This window comes from Grammomys surdaster, unplaced genomic scaffold (assembly GCF_004785775.1).
Source record: "Grammomys surdaster isolate TR1022 unplaced genomic scaffold, NIH_TR_1.0 213, whole genome shotgun sequence".
Classification (NCBI taxonomy): Eukaryota; Metazoa; Chordata; class Mammalia; order Rodentia; family Muridae; genus Grammomys; species Grammomys surdaster.
The window spans coordinates 1,611,376-1,634,615 of record NW_021604658.1 but is presented as its reverse complement, the minus strand read 5'-3'; the positions used below and the strand labels follow the sequence as shown (position 1 = coordinate 1,634,615).

At 45.6% G+C, this 23,240-nt stretch overlaps 3 protein-coding genes and 1 long non-coding RNA gene across 12 annotated transcripts in view; 2 read left to right on the top strand and 2 right to left on the bottom strand.

Annotated features, from left to right (window-relative positions):
• The window catches only part of Myo19 (myosin XIX), a 30,787-nt gene extending 19,393 nt beyond the window's left edge, over positions 1–11,394 (bottom strand). Inside the window, exons 1-6 of one of the 3 annotated variants that reach the window (XR_003712010.1) lie at positions 11,230–11,394; positions 9,595–9,738; positions 6,898–7,036; positions 6,416–6,564; positions 3,870–3,983; positions 72–204 (exon numbers count right to left, since the gene is read on the bottom strand). Coding sequence is in view for 2 of the 3 variants with exons in the window: in XM_028772356.1 (XP_028628189.1) it covers positions 72–204; positions 3,870–3,983; positions 6,416–6,564; positions 6,898–7,036; positions 9,595–9,609 (550 nt within the window). In the remaining variant the exon portion in view is untranslated. Of the gene's footprint in view, positions 1–71; positions 205–3,856; positions 3,984–6,415; positions 6,565–6,897; positions 7,037–9,594; positions 9,739–11,229 lie in introns of those variants that run through there. The other 2 variants (XM_028772356.1, XM_028772357.1) reach the window with 2 other exon arrangements.
• An 869-nt stretch (positions 11,395–12,263) lies between these two features.
• Pigw (phosphatidylinositol glycan anchor biosynthesis class W) lies at positions 12,264–16,013 on the top strand. 3 transcript variants are annotated; one of them, XM_028772441.1, is made up of 2 exons: positions 12,264–12,314; positions 14,261–16,013. In XM_028772441.1, the coding sequence occupies exon 2, from the start codon at positions 14,271–14,273 to the stop codon at positions 15,780–15,782; it is 1,512 nt and encodes a 503-aa protein (XP_028628274.1). In that variant the 5' UTR covers positions 12,264–12,314; positions 14,261–14,270; the 3' UTR covers positions 15,783–16,013. The 3 variants fall into 3 exon arrangements, with proteins under 3 accessions (XP_028628274.1, XP_028628273.1, XP_028628275.1); XM_028772440.1 differs by lacking the exon at positions 12,264–12,314 and adding an exon at positions 12,643–12,800; XM_028772442.1 differs by lacking the exon at positions 12,264–12,314 and adding an exon at positions 12,677–12,751.
• Positions 16,014–19,826: 3,813 nt separating this feature from the next.
• Positions 19,827–22,560, bottom strand: LOC114625074. The gene is made up of 2 exons (XR_003712006.1): positions 22,321–22,560; positions 19,827–21,248 (listed from the first exon to the last, which is right to left on the bottom strand). It is a non-coding gene; the product is annotated as an uncharacterized LOC114625074 (long non-coding RNA).
• Ggnbp2 (gametogenetin binding protein 2) overlaps positions 21,658–23,240 on the top strand; it is a 29,967-nt gene continuing 28,384 nt past the window's right edge. The window contains exons 1-2 of one of the 5 annotated variants that reach the window (XM_028772270.1): positions 21,658–21,840; positions 22,345–22,540. In XM_028772270.1, coding sequence (XP_028628103.1) covers positions 22,448–22,540 — 93 coding nt within the window. In that variant the 5' untranslated portion in view covers positions 21,658–21,840; positions 22,345–22,447. Of the gene's footprint in view, positions 21,841–22,210; positions 22,541–23,240 lie in introns of those variants that run through there. The other 4 variants (XM_028772272.1, XM_028772268.1, XM_028772271.1 and 1 more) reach the window with 4 other exon arrangements.

Below are 23,240 nucleotides of genomic sequence, written 5' to 3'. Positions count from 1 at the left end.
ACCTCTCCTGGAAGGGGGCGGATCCCAGAAGACATGGGACTGAGGTGCAGTGCAGAGGACACTGAGCTCACCAAAAGCTTCCATGACAGGGTTGGAGTTCAGGATCCGCTGTTCAATCCTCTCTGCAATCTTGTGGTTCTCACAGGAAGTAGGTGAGGCAGCCACCACAGCATAGAACTTCATCAGGCATCGGGATGTCCATGTCTGTATCAAAAACAGCCGTGCAGGTAGAGTCCTCGTTCTTATGCCCTCCCACTACAGGGCCCAAGAGAGATGCCCACTAGAGGGTTCTATGCATCAAATGTTGCTGCCTACACAAATGCGTGGATGCTGAATTCAGCAGTGCCTTGGGCAAGGCACTTCCTATCTGTGAAGTGCGCACCTCTGCTTCTCTCAGCTCAGAAGATGCTCTAGGGAAAGAGGCTGGAGTGTGTGAGGAACACCCTCCACACACTGCAAGCCCAGACCTGGAAGGTCTGGAAGGTCACCATCTCCGAGGCCTCACAGCTATTACTAATTCTTTTATAGAAGGCTTTCTCTGTATTTGCTTACAGACCCTGGAGAAATAATATCTAGTTTATGTATCTATTTTTGTCTTATTTATTTATTTTTGGGACAGGATCTCACTATGTAGTCCTTTGCTATCCTAGAACTTTCTTTGTAGATCAGGTTGGCCGTGAGATCATAGAAATCTTCCTGCTGTTGACTCCCCAATGCATCATAGGCTTATACCTCCATGCCGAGCTGTGTCTATTCCCCCTACTCCCAATAACAGGCTTCCTGTGTCACCCTGGATGTCCTGGAACTCGCTCTGTAGACCAGGCTCGCCTGGATCAGAGATCCAGCACCTCTGCCTCCTGCATGCTGGGATTAAAGGTGTGTACCACCATGCTTGCCTCACTACATCTATTGTTTAACTGATGAAGTGAAGTGGAAAAACAATACAAAAAAGCCAAACCTCGACCTTTTAAACTTTATTTTCACAGACCCTACTATTGGCTGAGCATGTGGCACATGAATTTAATCCCAACCTCCCAGAAGCAAAGGCAAGTGGACCTCTGTGAGGGCCAGCCTGGTCTATATAGTGAATTCCAGGTCATCCATGGCTATACAAAGAGAGTCTGTCTCAAAACAAAAACAAAAACAAAAACAAAAAACAAACAAAAAAACTCACAAAAAACAAACAAATAAAAAAAAACAAACAAACAAAAACCAAAACAACAAATCAACAACCTACTAAATGATAGTGCTCTATTTTAAAGTCAATCTAATAAACTTTATACTCCTTGGTTTTAATCAGCCAAAATGAGATATAGTTACTTAAATATCTAATACTTTGTCCTTTAGTCTCCTTAAGGATTATAAATGTACACTACAACATTAAAAGAAAAGAGTTGTATCTTTCCATGTTGACTTTGTGTCCTGTCACCTTGATAAATTACTCTATAACTTTCCCTGATTTTTTTTTTTTTTATTAGACAAGATCTTACAGTTCAGGCTGGACTTGAACTCCTAGCACCCCACCCCACCTCTTAACAAATTTTTTAGGTTGGAGGTATTCACTTTTTTCTATTTTGTGCCAGACTTGAGGGTTTATAGCAGTTCTTTTAATGCTTGGCAGAATTCGTAAGTGAAGCTATCTGGGGCTGGCACTTTCTTTGCAAGAACAGTATCAATTTTAACCTCTTTTTAAAAGAAAAACTTAGTTTATCTAATTTTATGTGTCTACGTATATGTGTGTGCATCATGCAGGTATAGACTTTATCCATCTTTTTTAAAGGTTGTGTTTGCTGTGGAATGTGGCTCAGTGGTAGAGCATTTACCTTGCATGTACATAGTCTGCAACTCAAAACTCACACTGCAAAACAAAATCCTTGCAATACATTTGTTTTTTACATTGTTTTTATTTTCTAGCTTATTACTTTTTACTGTCTTTCTTCTGCTGACTTTCAGTTTGATTAGTATTTAACTTTGGTGGTGCTAAGAAATGAACTCAAGCCCTTGTGAATGCCAGACAGTTAGTCTATGCCCCTAGCCCACTATGCAAGCAAGCTGAGTTCTGCAGTGTTTCTGTGTTTGGGGCTGAACGCAGGCAACTGGTTTACCCTTTTGTTTAAGGTGCACTGTTACTGAAATATTGCCTCCAATTAATATGGGGATAATAGGGAGACCCTATTCCCCATTCTGACTATACCTGGAAGTAGATCTTTTTTAAAGTTATATTTTAGATTTTAATTTTATTTTATTGTGTTTACAGGTGTTTTGGTTGCAGGTATGTCTGGTGCCCATAGAGGTCAGAAGAAGGCTAGACTATGTAAGTGAGTTCAAGGCCATTCTGGTCAACTTACTGAGACCTTGTCTCAAAATTGAAAAATAAAGTAAGGTCTGGGGATGTATTCTTTGGTAGTACGCCTGCATAGCATATTCAGGGCCCTGAGTTTAAATCTCCTGTACAGCAAAAATACAAAAAAAGGGCCAATAAGATTGCTCAACAGGTCAAGGTTCTCAATGCCAAGCCTGATGACCTGAGCTCTATCCCGCGGATCCACACGGTGGAGGAGAGAACTGACTCCCAGGAGTTGTCCTCTGACCTCTACACATGTGCCACCCACAGCGGCCACCCCACCTGCAACTAATTAAATGTTAAAAAAATGAAAACAGAAAGCAGGCCCAGCCCATGGTCATAATAGCTACTCAGTGAAGGGTTACTGAGTCCTGCTTGTGTTGGTCTTTGGCCAGGTTCTCCCCAGTCCTAGAGTATTCTGACATCAGTGTAGGTAAAGGGGCTTATAGTCCAAAGAATCCCTCATAAAGTGCTGTGGGAAGGGAGAGGCAGCTGGGTGAGGCCTCTCACTAGCTGTAGAAATCCTTGTTTATGCAACACCTGTCTCGCTGGCTGAGGTTCTTCTCTCTGTAAGGCCCTCTGGCCATACTGGGAGCTTCTCACACACTGCCCTTGACATCACCAACAACCCTGACAGGGTTTTTAAAACTTTTTTTTTTTTTAAATAGCTATGATTACTTTTTATTCTATGTGTATGGTTGTTTGCCTGAATGTATGTCTGCAACACCTCTGTGCAGTGTCCACAGAGGTCAGAAGGAGTTCCAGACACTTATTAACCACCACACAGTTGCTGGGAACTGAACCTCATCCTCTAAGTGTAACAAGATAAAGCAAGCGTCTCACTACAGCCGGGCGGTGGTGGCGCACGCCTTTAATCCCAGCACTTGGGAGGCAGAGGCAGGTGGATTTCTGAGTTCGAGAGTTCGAGGTTAGCCTGGTCTACAGAGTGAGTTCCAGGACAGCCAGGGCTACACAGAGAAACCCTGTCTCAAAAAACCAAAAAAAAAAAAAAAGCGTCTCACTACCGACTGCAGGCTGGTGTGTGATCTTCCTACCTCACCTCCTAAATCCTGGCATTACAGGTGTGTGTCATCATGTCAAAGACAGAAGCTCTTCACGTTCACACAGAAGTCCCATACTGGTGTTGGCCCTCTATTCCTTTCTATTTCACAAGTGAAATGACTGAGGCCTTCAATATTACTAGCCTTTCTGAGGTCTCTATCTGTTGTACCACTATGCTGGTCACTGACTGCTGTTTCTAGAGATTTTAGAGGCCCTGCCAGTGAGAAAGTAAAGTTGCAAGGGGAAAGTATCCCACCAGGGTGGCAGCAGAGCTAGCAGTGGAGGCTGCCCTGGAGCTCTGTCTTCTGACTTCTGGTGTGCTGCCTGCTGACCACAGCACACAGACTCCCTGGTTCAGGCAGCCTATCTGTGGGTGACTAGGCAGCCAATGATGTCACAGGCCCTCGCCTTTCTGCTCATCTAGCTAGGTATGTAGGACTGGATACAAACCTGGCACTCTTACCTTTCCGGCTCCACTCTCTCCACTGACCACAATGGATTGGTTGATCGGCTCAATCAGGCTCTTGACATTCCTATAGGTCTGTTCACCCACTGTGAAGATGTGGGGTTTCAATTTCTGGAATATCAAATAGTCATGTGAGTACTGGTTTTCAAGAGTGGGTGATTCAGTGACAGCCTATACTGGGAGGCTATCAGGAGTGGTGCTAGCATACTTCCTCCAAAAATACTTGCCCAGACGACATGAAGTTAGGCCCAACTGCAAAACACCTATGGCTGATTCATCCACCGAGGTTCTCTCAGCATGGATGCAGCTAGCTTCCAGCATTCTGACCTTATGGTCCCATCTAATTTTATTTTTTAAATTAAAAAAAATTATCTTATGTGTATGGGTGTTTTGTTGTACATATGTCTGTATTGCATATATACAGTGCCCTTGGAGGCCAGAATTGGATGTCAGATTCCCTGGACTGGAGTTAAAGATAGCTGTGAACCAACATGTTGGTGTTAGGAATTGGATCCTAGTTCTCTGGGAGAGCAGAAAGTGCTTTTTTTATTTTTTAAGATTTTTTTAAAGATTTATTTATTTTATTTATATGAGTACACTGTAGTTGTCTTCAGAAAAGGTATCAGATTCCATTACAGATGGTTGTGAGCCATCATGTGGTTGCTGGGAATTGAACTCAGGACCTCTGGAAGAGCAGTCAGTGCTCTTATCTTTCAAGCTGCCCCCTCCTCACCTTCCTGTAGTCCAGATGGTCTAAAACTTGCTTTGTAGCTGAGGATGATAATGAACTTCTGATCCTGATGCTTCTACTTCCCAAATGCCACTCTACCTGGTTATACAGTCCTGGGGATGGAACTCAGATCTCTGTGTATGCCAGGTGAGCACTTGACCAACAGAGCTAACTCTACATTTTTCTTTAATAGTCTGATTCTGCTGCTTATTTATTTTATAATTTGGAAAAAAAAATCTCTTAACTTACTGCCTGTATTAGTTAGGGTTTCTATCACTGTGAGTAAACAGCATGACCAAAGCAACGTGGGGTAAAAGGCTTACTGTGCTTACACTTCTATATCAGAGTTCATCTTTGAAGGCAGTCAGAGCAGGAACTCGAGGAGGGAAAAAAAACTCAGGGTTCTTGCAGAGGTCATAAAGGAGTGCTTGCTCATACTGTTTTTATAGCATCCAGGACCGTCCAGGACCACAGTGGGCTGGGCTCTTCCACATCAATCACTAATTAAGAAAATGCCACACAGGTTTGCCCACAGCACAGTCTTACGGAGGCATTTTCTCTGTTGAGGTTCCTACCTCTGAGGTGACCCCAGCTGCTTGTTCCAGGATGACATAAATTAGACAGCAGACTACCTAAGGATTAGCAGGCTAACCTTAAAGACGAGCTACGTGAGGCTCAGAGGCATTATAATAACCTGCCACAGACCTCAGCACGTAAGGACATCTATAGGGTTTGAGTTCCAAAGTCAATTTTCTTTCAACAAATACTGCCCTCAACATGCTGACATGCAGTTGGGCAGCGTGGAAAAGCGGGAACCATGACCTGACATTTGAGGAGCGGGCACATAGTGTCAGACCAGCTGGACTCTCAGGATCGACTTCTCTGCACTCCACTTGGATACTTCTCCTTACGTAAACTGGAGGGCAGTGCTGTCTGCACCGTGCCTCACCAGCCTAACCAGCAATCATCACTTTTAGCTTCCTGAGAGCTGTCTTTCTCTAGCTGACCCTGCTGCAGCTGCCTAGTAACTGGACTGGTAAGAGGCCTCAAGTGTTTTGTTTCTTTCACTTTTATCATTCCCCTGGCAGACTTTGTCCAAAGGCCCACCTCCACATGGAGTAAATTCTGCTTGTTGTGGGAGTTCTGCCCAGTGAAGTCATCTTCAACCCTTTCTTTACTAATCACCTCTCAACCTAGGCTTTCTCCATCCATCCAGCTTGTTCTTGCCTCTTCCTGAACACATGTCCATTCACAGCCTCCACCATTGCCTCCCATCCCTCAAATAATTTATTCTCAGTATAGAAGAACATGTGCTGACTGTTCAAAGACAATCCCTTTTTTTTTTTTTTTTTTTTTTGGTTTTTCGAGATAGGGTTTCTCTGTGTAGCCCTGGCTGTCCTGGAACTCACAATGTAGACCAGGCTGGCCTCGAACTCAGAAATCTGCCTGCCTCTGCCTCCCAAGTGCCGGGATTAAAGGCATGCGCCACCACCGCCCGGCAACAACCCCTTTTATATACGCTTTTATTCTTTTCTAAAAAGATAGCTAAGGACACAATTAGACTAGAAGATCCTTCATAATAGTAGTAATGATAATAATAATAATAAAACTATTGTTTTATGTTTCTATTTTAGGTTTCAGTCTTGATTAACTATTTGTGTCCCACAATGTATCTTAGTTATGTGTCCAAATTTCTGAGGGCTCTCGTTGGGCTAGGACAGCATCAGTAGGATTTGAATGATTGTATCAGTGTTGCATAGATGAAGGACGGAGAGTCTGCAGGGAGGCTTAGACAGAAGCCTAGGAGCCTTACCTGAGGCTGAGGTGCAGCATGGTATTCTTGCATCAGCTCTGGTGCATAGAGTTGAGGGATGTACTTAAAGGGGTTCAGAGCTACCAAGGTACAGCCAGCATTGGTATAGAATATGTCTTCTATGTACCGGGCCTGCAGGCACCTCAGGACTGAGGCAAAGATGCTGTTAGCAAAGTCTGGCTCAAATACAGACAGAACCTCAGACATACATCTGTTAAGTAGCCTTCCCTCTGTAATTAGCTAAATGCCATTAGAATTCTGTAGCTCCCCAGTGAATAGACATAAGATCTAATTAAGACGAGTCCCAACCCTAGAGCAAAGCCTTCCCGGAGGAGCCCAGGTGCAGCGCCAGGCTCCCTGGGGCAGAGGCCAGGCCAGGAGTCTCAATTTTTGGTCAGTTTGAACTGAGGAAACAGTGCTGAAGACCCTTACTGCACCCCTATTCTTTTAGAGCAACAGTCTGGAGAAGAGGAAGGCCGTACCTGTTTCCAGTGTCACGGGGTTCACCTTGGTGAGGTCATCCAGCTGGTGCAGTGGGACCTCCCCACCCAGGAACTCCCTTAGGTCTCCCTTGAGGGATGCCCTACCTTGGGCATCAGAGCCTAAACTGTGGCCGTTTACCTGGAGAGGAACAACACAAGAGCCATGAGACCTGGGTCTCAGACTGGTTGGCAGGTAATACGGGTGGAGCCTGCAGAGGAGAAAGAACAGGTTTCTACAAGATCCAGGTGGCTCATGTTTCAGCTCTGCTACTTACTAGCATGAGAGTCTGGGTTATTCATCTCTAAGAGCCACGTTCCTCACCTTCCCCATAAACAAAGGAAGAGAAACTCAACTATCAGGTTATGGGGGAAAAGAGACACACAGAGCATATAGTCCAGGCCTTGATAGTACATATCAGTAATCAGTGCTGTCCTGTCTCCTCTGCTATGAGCACCAGCTAAGGCAGCTTTTAGGCTACAGGCTACCAGCCTTACAGAGCTGCTGTCTGTCCTACAGGGAGGATGGAGTAGAAAGGGAAGCCTGGCTGGAATCAGCTTAGGGAGGCTAAAGTCTTGGTATGATGGGTGTTTCCAACAAGACTGATGAACTCTAAACGCTTAACCCCTCAGGAACAAGCCAAGGTAGCTTGTTTCATTTGAGCAGCACTGTGATGAGTTTCTTTTAAAGACTGTGAGGCTTAGACACATCATAATGCACAAAGTAGGCTCTTCTTATCTAGGATAACTGCTGCAGCCAGCACAGCTGAATCTTTGGAAGGGTGAGGACAGAAGAAAGAAAGGAAAGAGAAGGGGAGAAGAAGGAAGAGAAAGGAAAGGAGAAAGGGCCTACTTAAAAAACTCTACAATTTAGAAACAGTTTTGATTCAACTGGGAGTTGAGTATGGTGATCAAGAGCTTGGTTAGAAAGCTAGATTGTGCTGGGTGGTGGTGCATGCCTTTGGTCCCTGTGCTTGGGAGGCAGAGGCAGGTGGATCTCTGAGTTCAGGCCAGCCTGATCTACAGATTGAGCTCCAGGACAGCCAGGGATACACAGAGAAACCTTGTCTCAAAAAGCAAACAAAAAGTCGAAATGTTCTTTACAGTGTTGTGTTTGGACACTAAGACTAGGTAACTTTAATGTCCTTCTCGATTGCCTTCCTTTGATTTTCCACATTCCTGATAATGAATATGACCTTGAGGCAGTCACTTCACCTGTCTGAGCCTTCTCTCCAGAACAGGGACATAAGAATACTGTGTAGGTCACACTATTATATTTTTTTCACTGAGACAACATACTCAAGCTGAGTGCCTCCTATTAACAAGGCCAAGCATAGGGCGGTCACTAGCACGGCTGTGATAAAGTTGATTACTTTTGGAATAAGGAAAAAAGAAAATACAACAGCCCAGAGCAGATAATTGTCTTGCCTACTTTTCTTAGCCTTCAGTCCAGCAGCATCTACCTCGGCTTTATTGAGCCTGACAAGTCCTACCTTGGTTATTCTGCTGGAGCTCACTAGAACACAAACTCCCTGAGCCCTTAGGATGGGGCAAAATTAAGTAAAATAAAATTTCAGCAAATACATACCATTGTGCTCTCTGGATCTGAGCTACTTATACAGAAAGGATGCTATGTGTCTGGGACAGAGCTGCACAGTGAAGGGTGGTTCCCACCTTGCAGGCCAGGGGTACAAGCCTTTTCAGAGGCAGAACGCTGGACTCCACCTCAGCTACCTACCTTCCCCTACAGTTTTGCACAGACTCACTGCTCATGTTCCTTCTTCACTTGGATACTTTTTTTAAAGACAGGCTCTGTCTCTCTCTCTCTCTAGACATCGAACTCACAGAGATCTCCCTGCCTGTGCCTCCCAAGTGCTGGTACTAAATAAAGATGTGTGCTACCATGCCCAGCTTGTTTGGCTGATACATTCATTCTCTCCTCCTCCTCTTCCTCCTCTTCTTCCTCCTCTTCCTCTTCTCTTCCTTTTCCTCCTCTTCCTCTTCTTCCCCCCCTCCCCCACTCCTCCCCAAGGCAAGGTTCCTTCTGTGTAGCTCTGGCTGTCCTGGAACTCATTTTGTTGACCAGACTGGCCTCAAACTTAGATAGCTGCCTGTCTCTGCGTCCTGAGTGCTGGGACTTAAGGCATGCGCCACCACTGCTGCTGAGCCTCTTGATTATTCTTTCTTTCTTTTTTTTTTTTTTTGGTTTTTCTGGTTTTTGAGACAGGGTTTCTCTGTATAGCCTTGGCTGTCCTGGAACTCACTCTGTAGACCAGGCTGGCCTCCAACTCAGAAATCCGCCTGCCTCTGACTCCCAAGTGCTGGGATTAAAGGCGTATGCCACCACCGCCTGGCTTGATTATTCTTAAAGGATCAGATTCAGTGAACATTCTTGGAAGTTCCAAACTTCCAAAGTGATGCAACAAAACAGTCTGTCAGGGACTGCTGTCAGGATATGCCTCCATTTTAGGTTATCAACGTGATTTGGATTTCTTTACTTATCTCCCCTTATTCATTCCAAGGAAAGGAGCCACAAAACCACAAAAAGGGAGTCATTCAAGGAAGAGTACTAGGATAGCTATCCGAAGAGAGAAAAGAAGGGTCTTTCCTATCCTTCACTAGATGCACTGCAGTCTTTATTCAGACAGGCAAGCAGGGAAGTGCCTGGTGGTGCTCAGTTATGTCAGCTTGAAGGATTACCTGCTGGAGCATCATGCTTCAGTGTGGTCAGCCAGAGCTCTGTGCCACAGACACAGGCAGTACTGTCTATCAACCTGGTCATGAGGCCATCACTCCAGCAGAAGACTCAGGTGTGTGGGAATCGAAGACGAGTCATCTTGAAACCTGTAGAGTGAGACAGAAGACAAGGGCCACACACAGGTGAGGGCCTCTCTGGGATGACTCAGTCCTGCTCCTCCCACCAAGCAGGAGGATCCTAAATGAGAACCAGGCAGGCCTGGGCAGAGAGGGAGAGTCTGTGTGGCCCCCTGACAATTAGGAAGTAAGGAACCTTTGCTGAGAGCCTCCAGAGACTACCTGGGATACTTTCTGATGTTTCTCTTACAGTAAAAGGCCATGGGGCAGTTTTAAGGGAAGTAAGTGATGGGCTGGGGTTGCAAAATCTTCTGGGTCAGTATTCCACAGAGAATGAAGAGACAGCCTTGGCCCTGTCATCAGCGTTAGACAGAAATACCCTAAATACGGTAGCCAGCAGCTGATGGGCCTGGAGTCGACTACTGATGTCCCTGGGAAGCTGTCGTGTGAGAAGGGAATCATAGTTCAGTCACTGGATGGGCACATGACCCCAGGGCAACCCTACGGTCTCAGATTCTCACCTTGAAAATTGGGCTAGTTAAATCTACCTTACAGCCGGGCGGTGGTGGCGCACGCCTTTAATCCCAGCACTTGGGAGGCAGAGACAGGCGGATTTCTGAGTTCAAGGCCAGCCTGGTCTACAGAGTGAGTTCCAGGACAGCCAGGGCTACACAGAGAAACCCTGTCTCGAAAAACCAAAAAAAAAAAAAAAAGAAAAAAAAAAAAAGAAAAAAAGAAAAAAAGAAAATCTACCTTACATAGAGAGGTTATGAAGGCCACTGAGGTCAAGGTTTGAAAGCACACTACAAATCTGAATATCCTATCACTGTGCAACAAGATTAGTATTATGCATAGAGTTGATGATCCATTTTGAGAAACCAAACAGGTAGGGAATGCCCACTGTCCAACAGACGAGATTGAGACTGGTGGCATGTGCCTGCAATCTCAACACACAAGAGGCTGAGGCAGGAAAGCTCAGAGTTTGAGGCCTGCCTGTCTGGGTTACACTGTAAGACAGACCTTGTCTCAAACAAACAAGGTGAGACCAGGAGAGACTATCTATTTGAAAGTACCTGGTATGAGAACAGTATCTGAAAAATGGTGAATCTCAGTCAGACTTGGAGTGTCCCAGGATGAGGGACATCTATAATGGATTGAGGAATTAACCCTGATACAGACTTTCTGAGGCTCTGACACCTAGTCTTTAGAGAACCAGGACCAGGGACTTCCATGAAACATGGAGAAGGAAAATTCAAGAAGAAAAAGGTATCAGGACTGCGCTAGACAACATCACTCTGTGCACTGTACCCCATCACCCAAGGGTCTCTGGAGACTCAGCTGGAAGCTTATCTTGAGAGGCAGGCCAATCAGGAGACCACAAAAGAGCCTAAGTTAGAATCTAAACCTCACAACTCTCTTAGAGTATATCACAGGCGCTCTCTAAGCCTCATTTTTATACACTTGCCAATGGTATAATACCATACCACGAAGGGCAAAATTATGGCTCGTATGGGGGAGTACCTTCGAGAGAGCTTAGTAAATGCTGGTTATTACTTAGCAGCGTCAGCTCCTGGTTGAAGTCAAATCAGATCAGAGCAGTTTTCTCCAGTTCTCCTGCCCCCTCTTCTCACGGTTACCACCAAGAATTTCTGGAAAGGGTGTGACCACAGTAGGCAGAAGACAGTAATGAATATGTGAAGGACCAAGTCAAGGCAAGTGGTAACCAGACTGCCACCCCCTCTGCCTCTGCTTCAACGTTCTTTTTGTAAGAAAAACCGCAGGAAGGCTATAAGGAAAAGAGCTGGGCAAAAAGACCTGGGCCAGGGTCCTGGGGGTGGGAGGTGGGGCGCTCAGCCTGCTTTGCTCCAGATTCCTGGCGGGATCCAGCACTGGCAGCGTGCCCAAGGTGCCCAGGGCTGCGATACCACTCCGGAAGCACCTGGTACTGTGAGAATGTGTCCTTCCTGAGAAGGTGGATATGACCCTAGTCAAGGGCGCAGTTTCCTTATGCCTCTCCCGCCGTCCCTGGGTAGGACAAGGAAAGAGACAGACGTCCAGCCTCGGTCAGCCAGAAACACCCACTCTGTGTCCCCCTGCTGGCAAGCTGAAAAGTGACCGTGGAGGTCCTTGTCCTGGGGCAAAAGCCACGAGCTGTGTGCTACCTCCTCCTTGTTCATAAGAGGGTAAAAAGAGAAGCGCTGAATTAGAAAGTGAGGCCTCCTTCTGTTTTAGCTCTGAGAGACACAGACCTCCCTACCCCATCAGGCCGTGAGGGGTTTTGGATTTAGGCACTCACCGGTCCCACGGCCCGGGCGCCCAGCATGTAGTCCCGGCCCAGGCCGATTGGAGGGGCGGGTGGGCAGGGTGAGGCGGCTGGAAGAGCCCGTGAAGGGAAGAGAGCAGTAAGAGCGGGAGCCGCCAGGAAAGAAAGCCGGGACCTCCGGGCCGCCGGCGGACCGCAGCGGCGGTGGCTAGATGGCCCGGAGCCCGCCGGCTCCTCCCCAGGGGCGGGGCGCGCACACGCGGCGCGGGACGCACGTGCTCGGTCCCAGGCCGCAGGCTCTGGCTAGCGGGCTACTCGTGAGGTGCGGTCTTTTGACTCTGGGGTAAGGTGTGGCGTTTCTGTGACCTCTCGAGTTCTGGGTGGGAAAGTGTGGTTCCCGAGAGCCCTTGGGGTGGTCTGCTGCAGGTCGCCGTGGCCGAGGCTGACGCGGGCTCCTCGGACCCTCTACCTGACCCGCCTCGCCCTGGGCCGGAGGTGAGACGCCCCTCCCACGGACCCCCGGCACGGCTTGGTCTTGAGAGGATCGGGACCAACCTAGCCCAAGACACTGAAGGGCGTGGGGAGTCGGCGGGGTGGGGACTGTCGCCATCCCGAGCGGGGGCGCGCAGAATCTGCGGTCCCGGAAGAACAGGCTGCGCCGCGACGGCCGGAAGCGCTGCTCTCGAGGCGGAAGCTGAGGGTGCCCTCAGGTGCAGTGGGAGCCTGTTCTGTCAACGCCGAAGACCCTCAGTCGGAGGGGCAGGGCGTGGTTGTCGCGAGGTCTGTCGGGGAAAAAGACTTAAAGGCCAAAAGAGCAGGGCCACTTACGGTGAGGTGCTGATGATGTAGGGCCTCCCCTTCAGGGACGTTATTCACGTCTGACCGTCGTGTGTGTTCTCTCAGGGTACAACTTTTGAGACATTAAAATGTGACAGGTTTTTAGGCTGCATAAAAAGAAGGCACAAGCGCTGCTGTGCACTGTGCATCCATTCTGTCCACCTGCTCCTTAATCTGAAAATATGGCTCTGAGTAAAAGAGGAAAAGAGCAACCTGGGGCTCATGCATTCTTCTTTATGCACCCAGTGTTGGAAACCAAGGGCCTTGACTCTAAAATACATTTACAGCTATCCTCTCTCCCTTCCTGAAGTTTCCCCCCCACATGTTTTCTTTAGACTTATTTATTGGGTATACCGTGTTCTGCCTGCATGCCAGAAGAAGGCACCAGATCCCATTACAGATGGTTGTGAGCCACTATGTGGTTGCTGGGAATTGAACTCAGGATCTCTGGAAGGGCAGCCAGTGCTCTTAACCTCTGAGCCATCTCTCCAGCCCCTGAAGTTTTTTTTATCTTAAAGATCATAATGTAATTTTTATATATATATATATATATATATATATATATATATATATATATATAATAGTATATTGGAGAGAAAGAATGAATATGAATATAACTGTGATGTCATTTGGATTCATATCCTAAATTTACTTTTTTACTAAGTTTTAAGACTAGGTATGGCTGCATCATGTGGTACACATGCCTTTAAGCATTGCAGGGGCTAGAGAGGAGGGCAAGTCGATCTCTGTGAGTTCAAGGCCAGACTGATCTACGTACTAAGTTTAGGATACATAGTGAGACACTATCAAAAAAAAAAAAAAAAAGACAAAAGCCAAACAAACAAAAGAAAGAGCTGGGGAGTGATGTTTTTAATCCCAGCACTCTCTAGGCAGAGGCCAAAATTTGAGGCCAATCTGATCTACAAAACAAGTTCCAGGACAGCCAGGGCTACACAGAGAAACTGTCTCAAAGCAAAAAAGAAAAAAAAAAAAAAAGACAAAGTTGTCTGGGAGCTAAGCAAGTTTTGTTTTGAATTTGCCTTATGTTGAAGATAAAACTGTGTACTAGAAATTTCATACTGTTAATGTGTCAGTGTTGACTTCTTCCTATAATCTTAGGTTCTAGGAGAGCCAGGACAAATCTGTCCCTGAATTGAAACCAGTGGGGCTTGAAGTTCTGTTTTATCAACATGTGTCTGTATGAAGGTGTCCCTTGGAACTAGAGTTACAGACAGGTGTGGGCTGCCATGAGGGTGCTGGGAATTCAACTCGGGTCCTCTGGAAGAGCGGCCAGTGCTCTTAACTAATGAGTCATCTCTCTAGCTCTTAATATTTTGTTTTGAGACCAAGAAATATGTAAATTCAAGTTAGGTACATAGGTATTTACCGACTTCACAGCAGTGTTGTGCTCAAGTCCATGTTTTTTTTTTTTTGTTGTTCTTGTTTTCATAGGAAGGAAAAAATGTCTCAAAAGCAGCTGAAGGAAGCTTTTGTGAGTGACCTCAGCGGAACCAGTGTGCTGGAAGTGAGCCAGGGCCTGTGCTTCCCTGCCTTCTGTGTCCTGTGTAGAGGCCTTTGGATCATCTTCTCGCAGCACGTGTGCTCTTTCTCACACACCCAGAGCACAGGATTCCTCACGGACTTCGTTGTTTTGATAGTCCCCCTAGTGATCACTCTGACTGTATTATCTTCGTTTATTTTCCTTGAGAATCTCACTATGATTGTCTGTGGGGCATGGCTGTTGTATCAGATATACCACAGGAGGACGTGCTATGCCAAACTGCCTGTCCAGAAAGTCTTTGCAAACTTCTTGACAGTCAGCCTAGAATCAGAGTACAATCCAGCCATCACCTGTTATCGTGTCATTAACAGTGTATTTACTGCTATTGCCATTTTGGCGGTGGATTTCCCACTTTTCCCTAGAAGATTTGCAAAAACTGAGCTTTATGGGACAGGAGCAATGGATTTTGGAGTAGGTGGCTTTATTTTTGGGGCTGCAATGGTTTGTCCAGAGGTTAGAAGGAAATATATAGAAGGGTCTAGATTTAGTTACCTTAGAAAATCGCTGTATTCTGTCTGGCCATTAGTCTTGTTAGGAATGGGACGGTTAGTCATTATAAAATCCATAGGCTACCAGGAACATTTAACTGAGTATGGAGTTCACTGGAATTTTTTCTTTACCATCATTGTTGTCAAATTAATAACATCTCTGCTTTTGATTATATTTCCTTTAAATAAGTCGTGGATTGTGGCTGTCAGCATTACTGTGGTATATCAGCTAGCCCTTGACTTTACTCCACTCAAGAGAATAATTTTGTACGGTACTGATGGCAGGGGCACAAGAGTTGGCTTATTAAATGCTAACCGAGAAGGAATAATTTCCACTTTGGGATATGTGACAATACACATGGCTGGTGTGCAAACAGGATTGTATGTGCTTAAGAGACAAGCACACGTCAGAGACTGGATAAAAGTTACTTGTTGGGTTTTCTCAGTGGCTGTGGGCTTCTTCATTTCTCTTCATATAGTGCAAGTAAACATAGAAGCAGTATCTCGAAGAATGGCCAATTTAGCCTTTTGTCTGTGGGTGGTTGCTTCCAGCCTGATGATGCTTAGTTGTCTATTACTGAGTGGTATAATTTTGAGTTTTGCCAAATTTCTAATTAAAGGGGCTCTAGTTCCATGTTCCTGGAAACTTATACAGTCTCCTACTACAAATAAAAACCATTCTGAATCTCTAATCCTAGAACCTGAAAAAAAAGGACCCAGTCTTTGTTTGATCACAGCTCTGAACAGGAACCAGCTGTTTTTTTTCTTACTGTCAAATATAATGACAGGTCTGATTAACCTGACAGTGGATACATTACACAGTGGTGCCTTATGGACCTTAGTTTTGCTCAATATTTATATGTTTACCAACTGTTTAGTTATATATGTACTTGATTTACGAGGTAAAACTATAAAGTTTTGGTGATGAGTGGGTAAGAAACATGTATTTGAATAGCATGATTTTAGTGGAGAATAAGAGTGGAGGAAATGTGTTCTTAGCAGTCTAGTCCTAACCATACTTTATTATGACGTTTCAGTTCCCAGTGACAGAAATTAAACTTTACCTTTTTTTTTTTTAAAGGAAGACTCTTGTAGCAGGATACTTATTCTGCTACATTGTATTCACAGTGGAACTTGGTGATTAGGCAGTAGAAGAGGAGGTGGAGCTGGGAGAAGAGAGGAAGGGGAGGGGAGAAAGAGAGGAAGGGGAGGAGAGGAAGGAGGCTATCAGCCATGGAGAACCACAGATGGTTCAAAAAGCTGTCCTGGGTAGCAACTTCTATCCAAAGGTTAGATACTGGGTAACAACTGTAATTATGTGGGCATCTTGTTGATTGATCATTTCTAAATATATAAATCCTTTAGATAATCACTAAGCTTTAAGAGTCTCATTTCTACTGGGTACTGCGAGGATGGCAGATATTGCCTGGGATTCAGCCGAGTTTTGTGGATGCATCTTGGTGTATTGGCAGAGCCTTCCCCCACGCTGGTGTCTCGTGGGTGCCAGGGCAGCGCATCTAGCTAGCTAGAGCCCTGGTCAGAGCTGAGGAGCAGCAGGAACATGGCGGCTGCCAGGGAAGGCACCGTTTTCTAAATATTTCCCCCTACAGATTCTTGTGTCTGTATCTGTACTTGGATGTTTAATACATATCAACATTATGTAAAATAAGCCAACAGAAGTGGCACAAAGCATTAATCCCAGAACATGGGAGGAAGAAGCAGGCAGATCTTTGTGAGTTTGAGCCAGCCTGGTTTGCATGTTGAGTTTCAGAAAACCCAAGGCTATGTACAGAGACACTCGGAGGCCGGGCGGGGGGGGGGGGGGGGGGAAGTAAACAAAGTTTTACTTATTGGAACTTATGAAAGGCCAGTATTTTAAAGAACTTGTACATAGATTTTTGCTTTGCCTGGAGCTCGCAGCTATGCTCCTACCTCAGGCTCAATTCCGGGATTTCAGGCATGAGCTACCACACCCACTCGTTGGTAGTTTTGACACAGGAAGATGGATAGTGGTAATTTTTACTTTCTATATATCATTATGGCCTTGTATTTGTGACTGTTTATATGGATATGTAATTATGTGATTATAATGTTTGTGTTACATATGTTTACATTAAGATATGAATTGTCAATTAAAATTTTTATGTGTATGCATATTTTGCCTGCATGTATATCTGCGCATCACATGTGTATAATGCCCACAGAAGTCAGAAGAGGGGTGCTGGATACCCTGAGACTGGAATTGCAAGTGATTGTGCACTGCCATGTGAGTGTTAAGAATTGAACCTGGGTCCTTTGGAAGACCAGCAAGTAAGTGTTCTTAATTGATCATTTTTTTCCAGTTCCTTTTCTTTTAATTGGGAATCTCACTGTATATTCCTGGCTGACCTGGAACTCAGTATATAGGCGTGCTTGGTGCCTGAAAAGGTTAGATGAGCATTTGTTCTGAAAACTGGAGTCATGGATGGTTGTAAACAGCCATGTAAGTACCCGTCCTGAGTCCTCCTCAGGAGCAGCAAGTGCTCTGACTGATGGAGCCGTCTCTCCTGTTCCTTCAATACCTCTTTTATACTGAACTTTCATCATTTAATAAAGTATAGGAGTAAGAAGCAAGTGTTTAAAACCAGATACATTTCAAGCCAGCAAACAGTTAAATGCAATAAATGATTGAGTTGGATGATGTAGTTTATATATATAATAATTCAAACAAGTTTTTTCAAGTACCTGATCCATTTTACTTTTTTTTTCTCAAAGACAAACTTTTGATACATGATCTATATAGTCTGTACTAACTTTAAATTCTCCCTGTAGCCCAGACTGGTCTGGAATTTATGATAATCCAGCTTCAGTTTCTCAAGTGCTAGGATTTTTAAGTGTGTACCCTCAACCCAGCTATACAAGTTTTAAGATAGATTCCTTGTTGCCTACTCTGTGCTAGGGATACAGTAATAGAGCATACCTAGGTTTGCAACCTGTCATAGCATTCAGGAGGCTGTGACAGGAGCTAGAGCTCAAGGCTAGTCTGGGCTACATACAGCCTGTCTCAAAATAAAAAGAGAAAACAAATTTCTAGTATATTGGAGCTTGTAGTCTAGTGAGGGGAAACATATTAAACTGATATAAAGTCATAGGAAAAATAAAACACTTATGGATTGTTACAGATGAGAAACTGAGAACCAATCTAGGAAGAAACAAAAGTTTTCTCCATAGATGGGCATTTTTAAGGCTGATGGATGATACATGTGTCTGGAGAATTAGGGTAGAAGGGTAGATGGCAGAGAATACTCAATGTGCAATGAATTTGTCAGCAAAAGTAAGTTGGGAGGGAAGTAGGTAACTCAGAAAAAAAGTGTGGGCTATAAGCTGGAAAAACAGGAAGGGACTAGATAAGGCAGCCTCAACCATGGGAAAGAGAATCAAAGAAATGAATGAGAACGATGAAAGTGTCTAATAGAACTGGCTACACTAAGGCTTAATAGTCTACTGAGAACTGGAATCATTTAAAACCTTGAAGCAGATCTTTGAATCAGCTGTTAAGTCTAAAGATTTAAAAACCACACGACTTTAGTTTCACATTCTGATGTCCTTTTTTTTTTTTTTGGTTAAGAGTCTATGTAGCCTTGGCTAGTTTGGAACTATGTAGTCTATGCTGGCCTCAAACTCATAGAGATCCATCTGTTCCCAAGTGCTGGAATGGTGGATGGCACCATGCTTGGTCAATGTATATCTTTTAAAGCAGGCTAATATTGGCCAGATATCCTGACACAAACCTGTAATCCTAGGATTTGGAAGATGGAGGAAGGAGGATTTGGAGTTAAAAGCCAGTCTCAACTCCATAGTGAGTTTGAGGCCAGTCTAGGTGTGTGTGGGGGATGTGGGGGTAAGAATCAAGGAAATTTTGCTTTTCTGATATCAAGTGCACATCAGAAATAGCTGCTGGTCAGGGTGTTTAGTTTAGTATTTATTAGCAATCTAAATTGTGTAGTTTAGAGCAGGTGGAGCCTCCTGATACAGGTTTAACATTTTTTTTTTTTAAAGAATTATTTATTTTATGTATATGACCACACTGTAGCTGTCTTGAGACACACCAGAAGTGGTCATTGGATCCCATTACAGGTGGTTGTGAGCCACCGTGTGGTTGCTGAGAATTGAACTCAGGACCTCTGGAAGAGCAGTTGGTGCTCTTAACTGCTGAGCCATCTTTCCAGCCCTCAAAATATATTTTTTAATGTAAATATACTAATTATTAAATGCATTTTGTTCATTTCAGTTTATTAACTTGATGGTTAGTCTTAAACTTGTTGGCTAATTTAGTGTTAGAATATCTTTGTATTTGCTGATTACAATTACATCATATTTTATTTTCAGTTAAAAAGTAAGACTTGAAATTTAACCAATAAGAGTATAATATGTAGATTAAGCATGACTAGGAAAGGTGATTGATTTTTCTGCTGTGTCACACTGTACCAGTACCTCACAGTTTATCTTTTGGAGCAGCCAGAAGACAAGAGTGGCTTAACTAGTACATTCATTTAGAGAAAGTAAGTTATCTTATGACTAAATGCAGATCTTATTTGGTGTGTTGCTTTTGTTAATAGCTGTTTTTTTTTGTTTTGTGTTTTTGAGATGGGGTATCACCATATATGACAGACAGGCTTGGAACTCACTGAGATTTACTTGCCTCTGTCTCTGCAGTGTTGGGATGTGTACCATATCTGGCACTTTTCTTGTTTAATATTATGTTATTTACTTATTTTTGTGGTACTGGATACCGAACCTTGGGCTTTGAACCTGCTAGACCAAGTGTTCTACCACTATATCTTCAGCCCTCTATACTTTTCTAGACTCAGTAAGTTTATATCTTTGATAATTACAGATGTTAACTAAAAAGGACAAAGTGTACACTGTTTTTCCCTTCTTCCAATTCCCAATGTCCTAAAGAAAAGCTAATGAATTCATAAAATCAGAATTAGTAGGCAAAACTCCCTCTGATTTGTTTTTCAGAAGGGAAAGATCACAATTGATTTACTGAGCTCTATTGTGTCGGGTATAGGTGCCAGGAATACAAACAGATGAGACAAAACCCTACCTTTAAGGAGCTTACATTTTAATTTATGCCTATTAAAAGGAATGCCTAATATGTCTACTTAATTCCTATTTTGAAAAAAGGTCTGTGCAATCTAATCTGGTCTTCAATTTATGGTAAACTCCCCTGCCTTAGCCTCCTCTAAGTGCTGGGATTGCAGGTATGTGCTACCATACTGGTCTTGTGTTTCTATTTGTAATTGATAAAATAGAATTTCATACTGTCAGATCACACAAAGGAAAATCCAACTTAAGATTTGCAGATGTACTAATTTAAGTAACATTGATTTTACTACCATATCAAATACAGCCATTGTAGTGAAAACAGAAGGTATTCTAGCTTTTCAACTGCCCTTTTCTTCATAGCTTGATTCTTTGCTAGTATCTGGTGTGTATTTAATAGTGAAAATTAAAGTTAGTAGCTATATACGTATTGGCTCAATATTTGTTACCAAACATAATCTAAAATTCAAAAATCAAAGTAGGTACATGGATTGTAGTAGTCATAGACATAAAACACAAGATTTTCTAAAAATGTCTGTATTCTAACCTTTCAGAACGTGCATGAAAAACTGGATTTAAATTAAGGATCACACTGTTCTGCTTTTAGTATGGCCCAAAGACATATTTACTGGATAATCACACCTTTGGGAACACACAATGGTTCTTCCAGTTTATTATGTCACCTACTCTAACAATGACCACACAATGTCATAAGTCAGCATGGCTAAGGATGCAGTGTGGATTTTTTTTTTTTTTTTGGTTGTGATTTGAAAGACTTCATGTGATCAAAATACTTTTAAATGTCAGTAACAACAACTTTAGTCTATTTTACCAGAAAATATTCGATCTGTCCTTAAGATCGGGCATTTGTACAAGCATCGAGTGGATTTATCATTAAAACCACAAAGACGAAACATTTCCCATCCTTTTGGCTTTACAATGGACCTCCTTAGACTAGGACTTGAGAATGTGGCAGTGGTCAGGGTGTAGAGGAACTCTCTTTACAGCAGCTCTGGTTCTCGGAAGATGGTCAGACCGAAGAGCCTTTGGCCACCATCAGTACTTTGTCCAAGGGAGCCTCTTAAGTTAATATTAACTCAAGAAGTTCCTTTGGTCAGATCCTACACATAGGACTACTGTTCCATTTTCTGTCTATTGTAACAACAGATTCTACACGTATTTTCCATCCTGTCGAGAGATCTTGACACAGTCCCCATGAGGCGGCTGGTTCTGGGTCAATCAGGGTAGCAGATCCCTTTCCTCCAGTCTTTCTTCCAGTGGTGGAAGTCCGCATGTGTCAAACCTGGAAAACAAGGCCAAAGGCCTCTCCACTGTCCGCTTTCATAGACCTCGACCGCCTCAGCTCCTCATCGCTCATCTAAGTCTTATCTGGGCCCGGACCTACACCGTCCACCCGGAGTGGGCGCTTTTCACCCCACCGGTCTCCAGAGAGCAGATCCTAGTTCGTCCCGGGGAGGGACCCAGGCTCAGCCTCCCTGCTGGCCCTATTTCACGCTCATTTTAGTAAATCCGGGGCACCGCGCAGATCAGCCGCGCGCGACAGCACAGGGAGTCCCCCCCACCTCTACACACCGATTTCGAAAGTCGGGACACGAGCGAGGCGGCCGCGGTCTCGCGAGAAGAGGGAGGCCCCGCTGGAGTTCGCGGCCCCTCCCGGCCCCACCCTCCCCACGTCCCCCGCCCTCCCTCCCACACTCCCCGTGGCGCGAGCGGCTGACTGAGCCTGGAGAGGAAACGGCATTCGCAGCCGCGCTCCCGCCCAGGCCGGCCCTGACGCGGGCCTCGTCAGCCGGTAACGGGGAGCAGAGGTGGGGGTCAGGGAGGCGTCCGCGAAGTCAGTGAAGGTCAGAACTGAGAGCCCTCCTCCGACCTGGGTGAGGACTGGGTCTGCGCTTGCCCCCACCCCGAACTCTGCAGAGCCGAGGCGGGGTCGACCCCTCCCAGGGGCGGGGTGGCGCCGGGCAACTGCAGCCTAGGGGCCACCCTGGGCGGGGCGCTCCGACAGGGGAGAAGGGGTCAGCGGCGGGGTGCGGGCATGGGCTGTGGAGCCGAGGCGGGGATGGGCTCCTGGAGCCCGGACTCCCGAGCCGGGCGGGGATGTCCCGGGGCCAGCAGGTCCTTTCCGCCTCTCCTTTGGACCCTGACTGGAGGCCAGCGGGCGGGCGGGGAGGGGTAGGTGGGGGAGGGCAGGCGGCGCGAGGGGGCGGGTCCCGGCGCTGGGGGGCGCTGATTGGCTGAGCGCGTGTGGAATCGGGTGATGGGAAACGCAGCGCGGCTCTCCCGTCCTCTCTTGCTCAGTGCCCCCCCACCCCTTTCCCCCGTGGCGAATGTGCTGCGAGGTGGCGGGTGCTTACGCTCGCGGGGTTTGGCTGTTGCAGGCAGGAGCTGGGAGGAGGCAGCAGCGGCAGGAGCAGCGGCGGCGGCGGCAGCAGCGGCAGCTGGGAGGAGGTGGTGACGGTGGCAACGGCAGCGTCGGGGACGATGGCGCGACTGGTGGCAGTGTGCAGGGACGGGGAGGAGGAGTTCCCCTTCGAGAGGAGGCAGATTCCCCTCTACATAGACGACACCCTCACGGTGAGCGGGCTGGGCCGGGTTGGGCCCGCTGCTCCCCTGGCAGCTGTTTCCCCTCCTCCCCCTCCCCCAGGCCGAGCGCTGCGCACTGGAGAAAGAGTGTGTTGCAACTCCTAGGCGAGGCCGCCTCTCTCGACAGGCCCCACAAACTCGCCTTTGCAGTGGGCCCCTTGGTACCCTTGGCAGGCTCCAGATCCAGTGCCCCGAAGGCACTTTGAGGTCCTCCCCTCAGGTCTTCTCTCTTTCAGAACCTTTGGCCTTTATGTCTTCCTTTGAGACGCTGCTTTTAAGCACGCGTCTGGGAGAAGGGTTGAAGGAGCAGGGGCGTTTAGGGCCTATCCTCTACAGAAACCACTTACCCTCCGGGAGACCTAATTATCTGACAATGTCGCAGCTACATTGTTACCTGTGTATTTTCTGTTTTAACACTATAGCTATCACTACAAAACGTAATTACTGAGGGCAGAGTGACATTCACTTGCACAGTGAAGATTCCACCTAAGTGATTTGATTTCCTAATACCTAGTACATTATAATTCTTGAAATGGTTGTGTTCAGCCATGACTCTTCACAAAATGGATCTTTTTGGTATTATTTGGTTTACAAGTAGCCCAAGACCAAATTGTGTTAAGTAGTATGGAAAGCTGAGCACTCATTGTGAATATAAAAACACAAACGTGGGAAGATGGTTGTTTTAAGACTT

Bases quoted from the DNA above. Each gene is read 5' to 3' on its own strand.
- Pigw (XM_028772441.1), top strand. From the start codon at position 14,271: ATGTCTCAAAAGCAGCTGAAGGAAGCTTTTGTGAGTGACCTCAGCGGA.